Genomic DNA, 15,937 nt, shown 5'->3' on the forward strand with positions numbered 1-15,937 from the left:
AGTATAGTCACAAGCAGTAACCTGATCATTTTTAAAAATTCTAGTATTAATAGTTTGAGAGCACTTGGGATATTTCTATGAACTTAATCCTTCCAAAACAGAACACAATGAAATGTTGTTCAAGGATGAATTAATTTGCTGTATGACCCTAGGCAAGTCTGTTTCCTCATTTCTTGGCTCCAAAACTCTCTAAATCTAAAATGATGCATCTAGAATAAAATGAAATGTGGGGAGCAAACCTAAATTTATAGACATTAAATATATGTTGAAAAATACATTGGGATAATTAGTTTCTTCACCTTAATCATCAGTGTGCTATTATTTCACTTTTCCATTAGTTCTACTTGAACAGCTTATAAATTAAAGCATGTCCCACCAGTGAGTGAAAAGCATGAAAGAGGATCCTGATAGCAAAAGACAAAAGAAGATCAACTTCTCTGGGTCTCTAAGTATTTGAAATGGATTGAAGGATAAAAATGCATTCATCTTGATTTTACTATTTATCATTTCAGGTACATATAAAACTGAATTTCTATGATTATTGGTGGGAGTGTTGACTGGTACAACTTTTCTGGTGAGCAAACTAACAACCTCTATTAAAAGCCCTAGAAATATGTACACCCTACCCTATGGCCTAGTAATCCCAGAATTTAGTTTTAGGATATTTTATTTTAGGGACAAGTGCAAGGATTTAGGTGAAGATTGAGGTTCTGTTTATAACTGAAAAAAAAAATTGGACACAATCAAAATGTCCCACAATACAGCAGAATCTGCATCAGTCATATGGAAAACAAACAACCCCTAAAAAGGATATGAAAGAAAGGCATTTGAAGACAATAGCAGGATGTTCCCAATATGCTGAAGTGAAAATAGGTTACAAAGCAGAAAATACAGGACATTTCAACTTTAAAAAGAATTCACAACACATAGAAAAAGGCTGGAAAGTTGCAATAAATATTTTTGGGATTTTAAGAATGAGAGTAGTGTTTTTGGGAGGAGGAACCCCATAATATTTTCTATTTTTTTTCTATAGTAAACATTCATGATCTGCAAACATTTAAAAATAACCAATAGTTTTTGCTTTGTTGGTTTTAAATGCCAGTAAGACCATTTCCATCCTCCCAAAATTATGTACACAGGACACTTAGACTAAGTAGGTGGTAAAGAATGAAGATATCAAGTTTTTTGTGTATACTGGTGGACAGGTTTAAAAAAAGTAAAGGACTCTCCATTTGGAAATTTCTCCAAAATTTACTCATAAGATTACCATAAAGAGAACTGGCATTCAATACTTATTTGTTGATTGTTATTTTAACTGAAAAAGACACTAGGTATTTTTGTTGTTGTTGTTATTAATAACAAAAATTGGATTTATTACTCCTTCCAGCAAGAGAAACAGCACTGTGGAACCTTGGGTGTTTCAGCAAGAAAATAAATAATGGCCTTATTTACCTGATTTGCTCAGGACTCTGTGCTGTTAAGAATGGGAATAATTCTTTGGTATCTTGATAAAATTTATCTCTAGGAAAGTTAGTCTAGAGCAAGAATATAGCTACAATTGGTAAAGAAACAGCAGTTGCTTTATAGGCTGGAAAAGGGGATGGTAGGTATTTTGTGGCTTGGACAATGTTTTTGTTTTGTCTGGGTTCAGACATGATTAAGGAGTTAACTTTCTTGTGTCTTCATCACGGCCACAATTGGTCTGGTCTGATGCTGATATTCTGTGAAATTTTTGTGTTCACCAAAAGCACCATGAATTAGCTGAGGATACTAAGCCAGTTGACAAGGGTTGTTTTTTTCTTTTTCATACATTGTAATGACATATAGGGGAAGTAGAAGGTGGGCTGGAAAATCGAAGCTTGTTTACTGGGGCCTTCACAGTGTCTGCTCTGAATCTGAGCACTGTGGGCTGATTCTCCCAGAGAACAACTGTCTTAAGAGTTAACAGTTTATCTTCATTAAACAACTTTTGCTCCTGCTTTTTGGGGATCTGAGGGTATTTTACTTATCCAAGAGGTCACAACTTCTATTTCTCAGACTTTCTTCTCTAGGTCTTCAATTTGACTTTCTATAATTAACATTAGATGCTTTAGAATCATTCACTTCTATCAAGATCTTCTAATTGGTTTTTCTTTCAAATTCCAGGCATGATCACAATTGATCTATCATTCAATCTTGCTAACACACACCTCATTAACCATTTCTCAGAAATACTCTGGTATAGCTCTTTCTTCATACACCCACCCTGATTGTTCTCCACGACATGAACTTTCAGAGGTGTGCCAACGTCTTTTCTGGCTGCCTCTATTTCCAATTACAGGTAGTATTTGTTCTTCCTGAACAAAATTTTAACATTCTTCAGCGCAATTCTTCCACTCTCCCCTAATTTATAAAAACCCAGATGATAATTCTTCTCCATGTGGCTTCAATGGGGGACTCCTATTGGAAATTCAGTTGGTGTCTGGTCAGGTCTCATAAGCCCTGGATGGCTTCACTCACTGGTCTGGTGCCTTGAAAGGGATGACTGAAGGTGGGCTCTGCTGGGACAGTGAAACAGGCATCCTGCTAAGGCCCCTCCAGGATGATGGTCTCAGGGTGGTCAGACTTCTCACATGTGGGTCAGAAATCCCAAAAAGAATGTTCCACAAGATAGGAAGTGAAAGAAGCCAGTTCCTAATGTTTGAGGATGAAGCCTCAAGTTGTCCCAGAGCCACAGATACCTCCTCTAGATGTTATTTTTTAAAAAGCATACATAATAAACATTCCTATTATGACATCATTGTTTTCTGATAAATAGGGTATATGGCCTTTCTGAGAACCTCACCCAAGCACCTAAAATGGCTACAATACAAAGAGAAAGAATCCCAGTGGTACAGCATAGTGGACTACCTTGATTACTGAGACTGACTTCAGGGAGAGCCACAGTAATAAACAAGCCCCAACAGTAGTAATACCCAGGACTAAAATGGTTTCTCAACAGATGTGTAAAAGTACCTTCAAGTACTTACGTGATAAAAAAGTATAATTAAAACAATCATGACTCTTAATCCTTAAACTAGAGATAAGATAAATAGTCAGTCTGCATTCTTCAGTTTTTTGGTAATTTGAAGATTACACTGGGTATAATTTAGGTAGAATCACTAAATGGAAATACATATCTAGCTTCTCTCAGTCTAAGTCTGCCATATCTTTCAGCGTAGTATCTATTATTAAGGCACAATCCGCTAAATTTTTAGTACCTGAAGTGACTCTTTGACTCAGTATCACAAACTATCAGTTGGGCTTACTGTAACATGGCATTTATACAGTTCCCGATCTTTATTAATTAATGCATAATCTTAAACTTACTATGGTTTTCCACGTTGTAAAAGATTCTCATGTTCACTAGGATTGTTTCCATGTATATGTGACTTAGAAACCAAGGAGCTGCACATTGTTTATGTAACTCTAAATAAGTTGAGACGTTAATTGGCAAGCAGGCTATTAAAATGGTAACCAAGCCAATAAGAGCAAGGAAAAACAGCAAGCAACCCCACCCCCACCCAGGCTTCAGTTCACTACACTGTAAATATTACGAGCCCTCTGTGCCATGGAAACCACCCTGCCTGTGATGCTGATGTAATATCTAAAGCACCTGGAGGAAACAGAAAGAGATTTTGCTTTGGATTATTTGAATGTGCTTAAAAACAAACAAAAACAAATAAACAATAACACCAAATAAACAACAACAACAACAGCAAAACATAAAACCCCTACCACATAGTTCAATGATTTCTTTCCTTATGTTGCCTGTGGGGTTTTCACATTGTGTTTTCAGCTATTGGTACTGATTCAACAGCAACAGCTTTGTAAAACTGGCAGCCTTCCTAAATATGCTGTGTAGAGTCTGCAAACACTGGTTACTGTGCTATGTACTAGTGGACACTTGATAAAAACTCAATAAAAATTCTGCCCATATGATATTACCCAAAATAGACTCACAGTAACTTCCTAAAGAACACCATCAGACTATAACAAAAGCCTTTCTGGATTATTCTTATTACCCCAAATAACAATAGCAGTCATTCACTGGAAACTATTCATAATATGGCCATAACATCTGTCTCAGTAGTCTTTATTTTCTTTCACCACGTGATCCCTGCTTACATATCTCAAGACTTTTAAGAGGGCCAGAAATAAAGGTCAGAGCCTCAGCTCAAAACCTACTTCTGGAAATGATACCTTTCTCTCTTTTGGAAACTTTTAACACCAAATGCACCATTAATCTGGCTCTTAGCAAACACTAAATTGTGCTTTTATTCTTTTATCCACGTCTTACCTCCTCAACAGACTGTAAACAGGAACCAAGTCTTGTACTTTGTATTTTCCACCTTATGCACAGAATAGGTTCAATTATGGTAATGACGCAAATTATAGAATTTTTACCATCGGGTTGTGTGCCACTCTGTGTACCAATTCTTTCTCCTATAAGGTGGCTTATATCAAAAGGGCAAGAATAGCAAAAATATAAGCTACTATTTACTGGGTAAATGCTAAGCACTTCATAAATATTCCATTTAATCCTCACAGGTAACATAAACTCCATTTTATTGATGAAGACACTAAGGCTTAGCATCCTTACATAACATCTTCAAGGTCACATAGTTAAGAAGTAGTGAAACCTTGACTGGAAATCAGGTCTGTTTCATTCCAAACACTTATACTGTTAGCCACAAGAATAAATGGCAAGTAGTTATTCTGAATATGTGACCCAAGGGACCTGTTTAGGGTTTTTTAAGAGAATATTTAGGGAATGTGATGCCAGAGGAAAGAAGTGTGAGATTTTGTTGGAGGGATGAGCATCACAGAAGTGGGGCTGATAGAATGGTCTACACGAATCTGGTCAAAGGAATTTCAAAGAGGTTCAGTTTTACTCATTGTTTGAATCCATTTCTTTCACTCATCTCCTAGGAAGATAATTTTACATTGAGAGTTGTTTCCATTTTCACAGACACTCCAATTTCTCAAACTAAAGTTCCCCACAAAAACAATGATATGATAATGAAAATTAAAAGTCTGGCTGTTTATAAGAATTGGTTTGTATTAACTTTAGGAGAAATAAATTTTTCAGGGAAGCGTTCTGAAAAACTCTCACATTTAAGAGCTTTCTTTAAAAGAATAAAGAATTTATGAAGAAAAATCAGAAATACTTTCATTTAGTTCAGCCCTCTCTTGAAGATCAAATGGTTTTTATGACTCAACATTCAGAGAATTGCTGACACCAGACATATAAGACAAGATGTTGAGCTCATGAACCTACTTAGCCTCTTGCTGGTGGCTGAGGTCAGGAGGGACACTTAAAGTGATCCTAGCCTTACAAACAGAGCCTTCTGTGACGTAAACCTTTAAGGACACAGTCACCACAAGAGATAAGCAATATAAAGTTTATAATCAGAACTCTCACAGCTTGAAATGTTCTGCTATGGATCATGAAGAGCTACATGAATCTTGATCAATAACCGTTAGGTACAGATGACAATGTAATCATAGATCTTTCTCATGTTTTATCTCATTTAATCTCCACAGTCCTCTGAAATGAGTCAGATGTTATCCCCAAACAAATGCAAGCAACAAACTGAACCATAATTAGGTCATTACCAAAAATCATATATTATACACCTGGGAATCAAAACTATTCTAATTAAAAAAAATAAGAGTCTAAAACTGGCTAACACTGAAGTTTTAAGAATAATTTAAACCTCTGAAATCTGTTGCTTTAACAGACACAACTAATGTCAAATCCTTCAGGATGTTAAAAGAAGGGTCATACCCCTCTAGAAACATACTAATGCAAAAAAAAAAAAAAAAAAGGTTGCTTAATCTGCACAACATGCAAAAAAGGAGGTGATCCCAAATTTGCCCTTTGGTGTGCAACACTAGCAACCTATTTATAAATCATTGACTACATCCTTTCCAAATCACAGGAACACCTAGAAAGGCCTTGATGTTCTTAGCACATTTCTTCAAGTTACACCTAATTATGTTAGATGCAGTAACATCCTGCATCATTCAACAATGCAAAGCTAAATTTAACTCATGTGAAAATAGAACACTTTTTTTTTTTTCGGCTTCACCTTAGAATTCAGAAACATCTATTTTGATAGTATTTACACCACTGTTCTTTAGCCCCAAGGTGGTGGGTCTAACATATGAAATTTTTTTAAAAGGACTTACATTTCCAGAGACCCAGAAGAGATGTGAGCAAGATGATCTGCCAGTCTGAGCCCTTCTATTACCACAAGATCTAACTAACAGCTCTTAGAAACAAACTGACAAAATCCTTAATTATTTGGCTTTGGTAATTGGTTTCTTAGTGTAATTCTAAGCAAACTGCCCAATTTCAGGAGATGATTATAGGTAAACATACAAACCGACTAGTAGTAATTTAGGGAATAACTCACTTGATTTACTAACAAGAAATCTTGAAATAAGGACATCACAACTTCACCATTCCTGTTCATCTTCATTTTGCAGATTTATTCTTTAGGTAACTTAGTAAGCCTGGTTCCAATAAGGTCAAAGTTGAGAGCTGTTTTTTTTTCCCACTCGGTTCTAGACCAATTACTGCTCTACTGATTTCAAATAAAAACAGTGTGGATAAAGTCACAACATTACCTATCGCTGCTACTGAAAACAAAAATGCATTTTATGAACCTTTCCTTCATATTTCAAGGCCATAACAGTTAGCAGATTCACTAGCTGTGAACTAATCTGATCACTTTTAAAAAATATTCCTTTTAAAGGCTATATTTTCCAATCTATAATCACAAAAATAGCCAGTATTAACTTAAACTCAAAGAGGTATCTCATGTCTCTTTTATTTAGATTAGTCTCTTTAGCTAACTGTGTCTTCCATGGAGAGAGATAAAAAGTTCTTCATCATAAATGAATGCCTGGTTTCAATCACCGAATTACCAATTATCCTAATGATGTTTGGGCATTTCTGTAGAGGACAAGACTAGATTTTAGAAGTACTGTGAGTGATAACTACACTTATTCATGGAAACAAGGAAACAGAAGCAGATATTTTGAAAGGCAATAAAGTTTCATAAAATTATAACACTTGGAGTACAATGTGAAAATTTCTGCTACAGAACTGTTTTAGAGTAGAGAGAAAAATGGAAGACTATCTAAATTCTTATGCAAATCATGCATAAGCTAGACAAAGCATCAAATGTTCAACAAATATCTGAGCCCCTAAATGCAAAAATCTGAAATAAAATATTGGTAAATCCAAATCCAGCAATATTTAAAAGAATATAATCAGGGTGTAGCTCATTTATGTAAGGATGATTCAACTTTAGCAACTCAATATAAGTCACTGTATAAGCTTTAATAAAGGGCAAAAACCATATCCCAAGACATGCTAAAAAAGCATTCAATAACAATATCTAATTTAAATATATGCAAAAATAAAAGGAAATGCCCTCTACTTGATAAAGGGTCTATGCCAGAACCTACAGCATACGAACATGTCACAAAACAGAGAAAGCATTTCTTTTACAATGGAAAACAAGAGAAGCCCACTAGCACTGCTACTATTTAACCTTATACTATTTAAGACACTATTTAACTTTAACCTCAGAGGTCTTAGCCAAAGCAACGACAGTTTTACATACTCAAATAGACAAAACTCATTTAAAGATGAAATGATGATCCACACAGAAAAATCAAGAGACCCAATTAAAAATCTATTAGAACCAAGAAAGAGTTAAGCAAGATGGTCTATTAGAAAATAATTATAAAAAGAAACAATTTTAATATTTTTACTATTACTGCAGTGACTAATTAGAAAACATCATGGTAAAGCAGACCTCATTCAAAAGAACAACAAAAACTTTGTGAAACACCCACAATACACCAAATAAGAAACATGTAACTACCATATGAGGCAAACCATAAAATTTAAATGAAGAACATTTAAAAAGACCTGAACAGACATACACACCACATTCCTCATTGGGGGAGGCTTCTTTGGTAAAGCCGTTAATTCTCCCTCCAATTTATTTAGTACAATTCCAACTAAAAATCTAAACATTTCCAAAGAAATGGAAATTGACAAGATGATTCTAACATTTATCTGAAAAATAAAATAAGCAAGAGCTTCCAACACATTTTTTCAAATAAATATAATGAGGAAGGCCCTGCCATGTACGGTATCAAAATACCCATTAATTCTATATTAAGCATTCAGAGGGATATTGGCATATAAAAAGAAAAACATTAACAGATTTTAAAAGCACAAAAGTAGACCCCATATATCTATAACAATTAAGTACATTATATATGTAGCACTTCAAATCAGTGATGTGAGATGGATTTAACAATAAATGAAACTGGAATATATGACATTTGGAAAAAGGTAAAAACTAAATCCCTAGCTCACTCTATAAATAAAAATAATTTCTAGAAGTTTTAAAGAGTTGAATACTAAAAAATTTTAAATATACTAGAAAAATTTAAAAAACACTTATAATTTTGTGGAATGGGGAAGGTGGGAAAGGTATTTTAAAGCAAGATATAAAACCCTGGAGTTGTAACAGAAAAATACTAGTAAGATTAGACTAGATAAAAATAAAATTTTTTTATATAAGATGCAAGGTTAAAAACAAGCAATAGATGGCCAGTAGTTAACAGGAACACACCAACAGTACCACAGCACTACCTGGGGTAACTAATTGGGGGAGGGGAAGGACAAGTAATAAGAGGTAATTTTTTTTTATTAAATTAAAAAAAAAATTAACAAACAAAGCAATAAGATATCATTCCATTCTACATATATAATCAGTAATTCTTAATATCATCACATAGTTGCATATTCATCACTTCTTAGAACATTTGCATCAATTTAGAAAAAGAAATAAAAAGACAATAGAAAAAAATAAAATGATAATAGAGAAAAAAAGTTATACATACCATACCCCTTACCCCTCGCTTTCATTTACCCCTAGCATTTCAAACTAAATTTATTTTAACGTTTGTTCTCCCTATTATTTATTTTTATTCCATATGTTCTACTCTTTTGTTGATATGGTAGATAAAAGGAGCATCAGACACAAGGTTTTCACATTCACAGAGTCACATTGTGAAAGTTATTACCATTGTTCAATGATCATCAAGAAGCATGGCTATTGGAACACAGCTCTACATTTTCAGGCAGTTCCCTCCAGCCTCTCCATAACATCTTGAATAACAAGATGATATCTACTTGATGCATAAGAGTAACCTCCAGGATAACAAGATGATATCCACTTGATGCATAAAAGTAACCTCCAGGATAACCTCTCGACTCTGTTTGGAATCTCTCAGCCATTGACACTTTGTCTCATTTCACTCTTCCCCCTTTTGGTCGAGAAGGTTCTCTCAATCCCTTGATGTTAATTCTCAGATCATTCTAGGGTTTTTCTCAGTCCCTTGATGTTGAGTCTCAGCTCATTCCAGGATCTCTGTCCCACGTTGCCAGGAAGGTCCACACTCCTGGGAGTCATGTCCCACGCAGAGAAGGGGAGGGTGGTAAGACTGCTTGTCATATTGGCTGGAGGGAAAGGTCACATCTGGGCAACAAAAGAGGCTCTCTTGGGGGTGACTCTTAAGCCTAAATTTTAAGTAGACTTGACCTATCCTTTGTGGGGCTAAGTTTCATATGAACAAACCCCAAGACTGGGGGATCAGCCTGTAGCTTTGGTTGTCCACACTGCTTGTGAGAATATCAAGAATTTGAATTGGGGAGGTTGAATTTCTCCCCACTCTCACCATTCCCCGAAGGGAGCTTCCAAATACTTTTCCACTCACTGATCAAATCACTCTTTGATTCATCGGGGCATCACTCTGGACAAACCAACAAAATCTCATGTCTTACCTGAGATTCCAAGTACTTATGACATTCAATCAAACTATCTACATAAGTTATATTAGGAAATGCTCTAGTCAAAATAGAAAATTTTGTAACAAACATTTTTTGCTTTAGTCTCACACATAAGGTGACATTTTAAAATATTAATTACCATCTATTTTCAGCACCCTGCAATAATGACATTCTTTATTCTTCCTCATGCAAAAAATTTTTAAAATTTGTACATTGTACATTTCACTATTATTATACACTCTAGGCATTCCTAGATTACACCAGCTCAATCTTTAACATCTATCTTTCTTTCTGATTTCATTTATGTCCCCAGCCCTCCTCCCTCTATCATTCTCACATGCAGCTTCATTCAGAGTTTTAACATAATTATATTACAGTTAGGTAGTATTGTGCTGTCCATTTCTGAGTTTTTGTATCCAGTCCTGTTGCACAGTCTGTATCCCTTCAGGTCCAATTACCCAATATCTTACAAGAGGTAATTTAAAAAAAAATTTTTTATACAATGTGCAAGCACATACATTCTTCTTTTTTTTAAATACCAAAAAAACCCCACCAAACGCAAACATACTTATTTTGATCATTCCATTCTACATATATAATCAGTAATTCACAGTATCATCACATAGTTCCATATTCACCATCATGATAATTTCTTAGAACATTTGCATCAATTCAGAAAAAGAAATAAAATGAAAACAGAAAAAATTTATACATACCATACCCCTTACCCCTCCCTTTCATTGATCACTAGCATTTCAAACTAAATTTATTTTAGCATTTGTTCCCCCTATTATTTATTTTTATTCCATATGTTCCACTCGTCTGTTGACAAGGTAGATAAAAGGAACATCAGACACAGGTTTTCACAATCACACAGTCACACTGTGAAAGCTGTATCATTACACAGTCATGTTCAAGAAACATGGCTACTGGAACACAGCTCTACATTTTCAGGCAGTTCCCTCCAGCCTCTCCATTACATCTTGAGTAACAAAGTGATATCTACTTAATGTATAAGAATAACCTCCAGGATAACCTCTTGACTCTGTTTGCAATCCCTCAGCCATTGACACCCTGTCTCATTTCACTCTTCCCCCTTTTGGTTGAGAAGGTTTTCTCAATCCCTTGATGCTGAGTCTCAGCTCATTCTAGGATTTCTGTACCATGTTGCCAGGAAGGTCCACACCCTTGGGAGTCATGTCCCATGTAGACAGGGGGAGGGTGGTGAGTTTGCTTGATGTATTGGCTGAGAGAGAGAGGCCACATCTGAGCAACAAAAGAGGTTCTCTTGGGGGTGACTTTTAGGCCTAATTTTAAGTAGGCTTGACCTATCTTTGTGGGGTTAAGTTTCATATGAACAAACCCCAAGACTGGGGACTCAGTCTACAGCCTTGGTTGTCTACACTGCCGTGCAAGCACATACATTCTTAACATACGAACATTCCATACATGGTGTACAATCAATGGCTCACAATATCATCACATAGTTATAAATTCATCACCATGATCATTTTTTAGAACATTCGCACCACTCCAGAAAAAGACATAAAAAGAAAAGACTCATACATCCCATACCCCTTACTCCTCCCTCTCATTGACCACGAATATTTCCATCTATTCAACATTTATAATTTTAACATTTGTTCCCCCTATTATTTATTTTTAATCCATATATTTTACGCATCTGTCCATACAATAGACAAAAAGGAACATCCCATATAGGTTTTCAAAATCACACACTCACACTGCGAAAGCTGTATCATTATACAATCATCATCAAGAAACATGGCTACTGGAAGACAGCTCTACAGCTTCAGGCACTTTCCTCTAGCCTAATTTAAAAAGGGAATACCTATATATTGCGTAAGAATAAGCTCCAGGATAACCTCTCAAATCTGTTGAAAATCTCTCAGCCAGACACTTTATTTTGTCTCATTTTCTGTTTCCCCTTTTGGTCAAGAAGGTTTCCTCAATCCTTTGATGCTCATTCTAGGATTTCTGTCCCACGTTGCTAGGGAAGTTTATACCCCTGGAGTCATGTCCCTCGTACAGAGGGGGAGGGTGGTGAATTTTGCTTGCCGTGTTGGCTGTGAGATAGGCCACATCTAAGCAACAAAAGAGGTTCTTGGGGGGCGTGACTCTTAGGCCTAATTTTAAGTAGGCTTAGTCTATCCTTTGCAGGGATAAGTTTCATATGAACAATACCCAAAATTGAGGGCTCGGCCTATTGATTTGGTCGTCCTACTGCTTGTGAGAATATAAGGAGTTCTTCAAATGAGGAAGCTGAATTTTTCCCCTTTCTCGCCATTCCCCCAAGGGGACTTTGCAAATACTTTTTTATTCACTGTTCAAATCACTCTGGGATTTATCGAGGCATCACTCTGGACAAACCTACAAAATATCATGCCCTATTCAAGGTTCCATGTACCTATGGTGTTCAATTAAACTGTCCATATAAGTTATATTAGGCAATGCACTAGTCAAAATATAAATTTTGTACCAAATAAACATTTTTTGCTTTAGTCTCACACATAAGTTAAAGTTTTAAAATATCAATTACCATCTATTTTCAACACTGCAATATTGACATTCCTTTGTTCTTCCTCATGCAAAAACATTTTGAAATTTGTACATTTAGTCACTATCATTGCACACTCTAGGGATTCTTAGATTATACCATCTCAGTTTTTATCGTCTATCTTTCCTTCTGGTTTCATTTGTGCCCCCAGCCCTCCTCCCTTTATCATTCTCACATTCAGCTTCATTCGGTGTACTAACATTATTGTGCTACAATTAGAAAGTATTGCGCTATCCATTTCTGAATTTTTATAATCAGTGATAAGGGGTAGTTTTGATTTGATAGTGATGACGTACTTGCCAGTTCTTTGTCATTATGGACCAATGAAAATTGTTTAAAATTGACATTGCTGCTGATTGTACAACCAAATGAAGATGCTGTAATACATGGTTTGCTTATTTTGGACATTATCTATGATGGCCAATAAAGGGAGGGAGCTGAAGTATACAATGACTGAGAAGCACAATGGTGAATGATGATACATTTACATGATGCAATATGTCCCTCCTACAAAAAGGAGGGACATGGAGGGGAACACAAAGAACTGAATAAAGCTTGAAGACAAAGCTTTATTATGCAAAATAAGCCAGAAACAAAAGAACAAATATGCTAAGGTCTCTCTCAGAAAATACTTATGGAAGCCTAGATTGTGGACCCTTATAGCAGCCACATTTGGTCTGAAGCTGTAGATGTATTTCTGGATTCTGAGACACTGAGTTATATTGTGTATTTGCTGGTATTTCCCTGGAACTCTGAGTAGCTTTGTGACACCTAGGACCCATAAATGGAGTGCTGCAGTCCTGAAAGTTAGCACAGCTATATACAATAACAGTTGAAGTAACCAAAAGAAGAGATTAGTCCTCAATTAGAGTTTAAAAAGAAGCCAATCTGGCTGGGTCTAAGGTAAATTAGAATGCAGGGTAAAAGATGGTAGTGTATATACTCTAGACCTTCAGCTATTGTATGAGATTAAAGGTAGAGAGCTTTATTATGTCTAGAACCTAAGTTTTCTGTAACACATAATCTAAATCAACCTCTCTGGATAGCTCATTTAAACAACCCAAACTTGTGGAATCCTGAATGGGAACAAGACCAATTCTGTATAACATAATATAATACCAGGATACAACTCAGGCTATGGTGGGCTGATAACTAAAAAGTACTGGTAGAGTCCCTGGAGGATCTGAAGGTGGCGTTGGGGGTAGGGGTAGAGGTGGGGGAATATATATATATATATATGGAATTAAACTCTTCCATCTGGGAAACACCAGGTACCCTCTCAAACACTGGGGACTCCCAATAAAAATAGACCAAGCCCTGGATTTTGAGGCTTGCCCTTATAAAACTTATTTCTGTAGGGGAACAGCTAAGACTACCCATAACAAGGTCTAAGAGTTGTTTCCAGGAAGCCTCTTTGTTGCTCATATGTGGCCTCTCTCTCTCTCTCTCTCTAAGCCCAGTTCTATAAGGAAAATGATTGCCCCCTACCCCCACCCCCACACACAGGTGGTACAGCCTTTCAGGGATGAAAATCTCCTTGACAATATGGGGCATGACTTCTGGGGACAAGTCTGGCCCTGGCACAGTGGGATCCACAATGCCTTCCTGACCAGAAGGGGGGAAAGAAGTGTAATAAAATAAGGCATCAGTGGCCAAGATAAATCAAATAGAGTTAAGAGGCTATTTTGGAGACTACTCTTATGCAAGCTTCATTAGTGCTAATTGCCATGGTTTGTTAAATCCCCATCAACATCACTCCTGTTAACTCTTAAGAACAACAAGGACTCAAACTAAGACTTTATAAAGGTTTCATGCACTGAGTTTGCCTTCCTAATTCCCAGAGGGTTCCTAGCTCAGATAAATCCTGAAACTCAGAAGGACCAGCCTCTCCAGGATTATCAATTAATTTCATTCCATTCTTTAGTGTGGATACCCCTTCTCAATATGAAAAAGTCATAAGAGGAATAGCTCAAAGATCCCTATAGATTGGGAGAAGGATTAAAGTAGGAGGATAACAGAGAAAATGGGATCTAACAAATGAGTATGGCTGCTGAATCACTATATTAATATTCCTTCTAGCCTCCAGTGTTTTGGAACAGCTAGAAGGAAAAATCTAAGATGATGGAATCATAGCCCATGACAAACCCTGGGATCTGTTCTCTAACTACCTGTTGAAGTATGCTTTGAAAACTATTGCTTTTTTCTTTCTTTGCTTTGTTTATATATTTTACAATTAAAAAAAATTTAAAAGAAGGCAAGCAATAGGCTATATATTTTTTCATACGTTCAGAACACATAGAGAACATCAAAAAGAAAAGGACAAATACTAATAGAAAATGGTCAAAAGTACAAATAAGTAAATCACAGAAGACAAATGCAAAAGACCAATAAAAACATAAAAGGATGCCAAATCTCTATTGTAATAAGAAAACTGTAGACAAAGAAGTATTTAAGAGCAGGGACTCTGGAGTCAGCTTGCCTGTGTTTGCATATTAGCTTTTATTAGAGCAGTTGTACAGAGTTCCCATATACTCCCCTCCAAGCATAATTTTCCCTGTTATTAACATTTTGCATAAGTGAGAATACTGTTCTGATGTCAGTCTGTGCCTGCATTTTATCAACTAATTCCTTATTTTCCCCCGAACTTTTCAGAACACAAAAATGATGCCTTATTTCTTGATAAGCCATTTGTTCAGATAAGACAATAACACTAGGAACACCTTGGTCCCTTGTTTAACACAGTGATATTCTCAAGGATCAAATTTTGGTTCTCTAAAAATAACATAGGCTCCCAAATTTTTCTGAAATTCAGATGTTTATTTTAGTAAAAAGCATGCACAGACTCTAAAGGGTATAGAAGTTTTCATGATCATTTTGATCATTCTGATCCAAGTCTTTTGAAATTTTATCACATGATCCTCTAGGTTGTCAACATATTATTTTTTCTACTAGAATTAAGACATAGTAACTATTTTTTTAGTTTCTAGAATGAATTTGATCACTTCTCACTATAAAAAGGAGATAAGAACCCCCCAAATACCAGAGTCAGGGGCCATTACTAGATGATGCTAGAGCCAAATGACCATAGATAGTACATTTCAACCTCCTCATTATATGGAGGGCACCATATCACCCAAGTTGATAAAGCTCTGTGGTGGTTCTGCTGTGACCCCGGCCCCCCACCAGCACTCTTCTCACTACATCAAGTTGCCTGTCATTACCTTAATAATAGCTGCAATCTGTAGTACTAACATAAGGTCATAATTATTCTATGTACCATAAAGGTAGTATTTTAGAATAGTTCCACCTAAAATGATTAAAATAAAGGCTTGGTCATTTCTCCAAAGAAGATATTCAAATGTCCAACAAGTACATGAAAAGATGCTCACCATCAATTGCCATAGGGAAGCATAAATCACAATGAGACACCACCTCACACCCACTAGAACGGCTAT

At 35.9% G+C, this 15,937-nt stretch overlaps 1 protein-coding gene across 12 annotated transcripts in view; it reads right to left on the reverse strand.

Moving 5' to 3' along the window:
• The window catches only part of SSH2 (slingshot protein phosphatase 2), a 412,119-nt gene that overhangs the window by 128,739 nt on the left and 267,443 nt on the right, over positions 1-15,937 (reverse strand). The window contains exon 1 of one of the 12 annotated variants that reach the window (XM_077165403.1): positions 3,349-5,841. The exons of 10 other annotated variants lie outside the window; for them this stretch is intronic. In XM_077165403.1, coding sequence (XP_077021518.1) covers positions 3,349-3,434 — 86 coding nt within the window. In that variant the 5' untranslated portion in view covers positions 3,435-5,841. One more of the 12 variants, XM_077165408.1, reaches the window with a different exon arrangement.

This window comes from Tamandua tetradactyla, chromosome 6 (genome assembly GCF_023851605.1).
Source record: "Tamandua tetradactyla isolate mTamTet1 chromosome 6, mTamTet1.pri, whole genome shotgun sequence".
Classification (NCBI taxonomy): domain Eukaryota; kingdom Metazoa; phylum Chordata; class Mammalia; order Pilosa; family Myrmecophagidae; genus Tamandua; species Tamandua tetradactyla.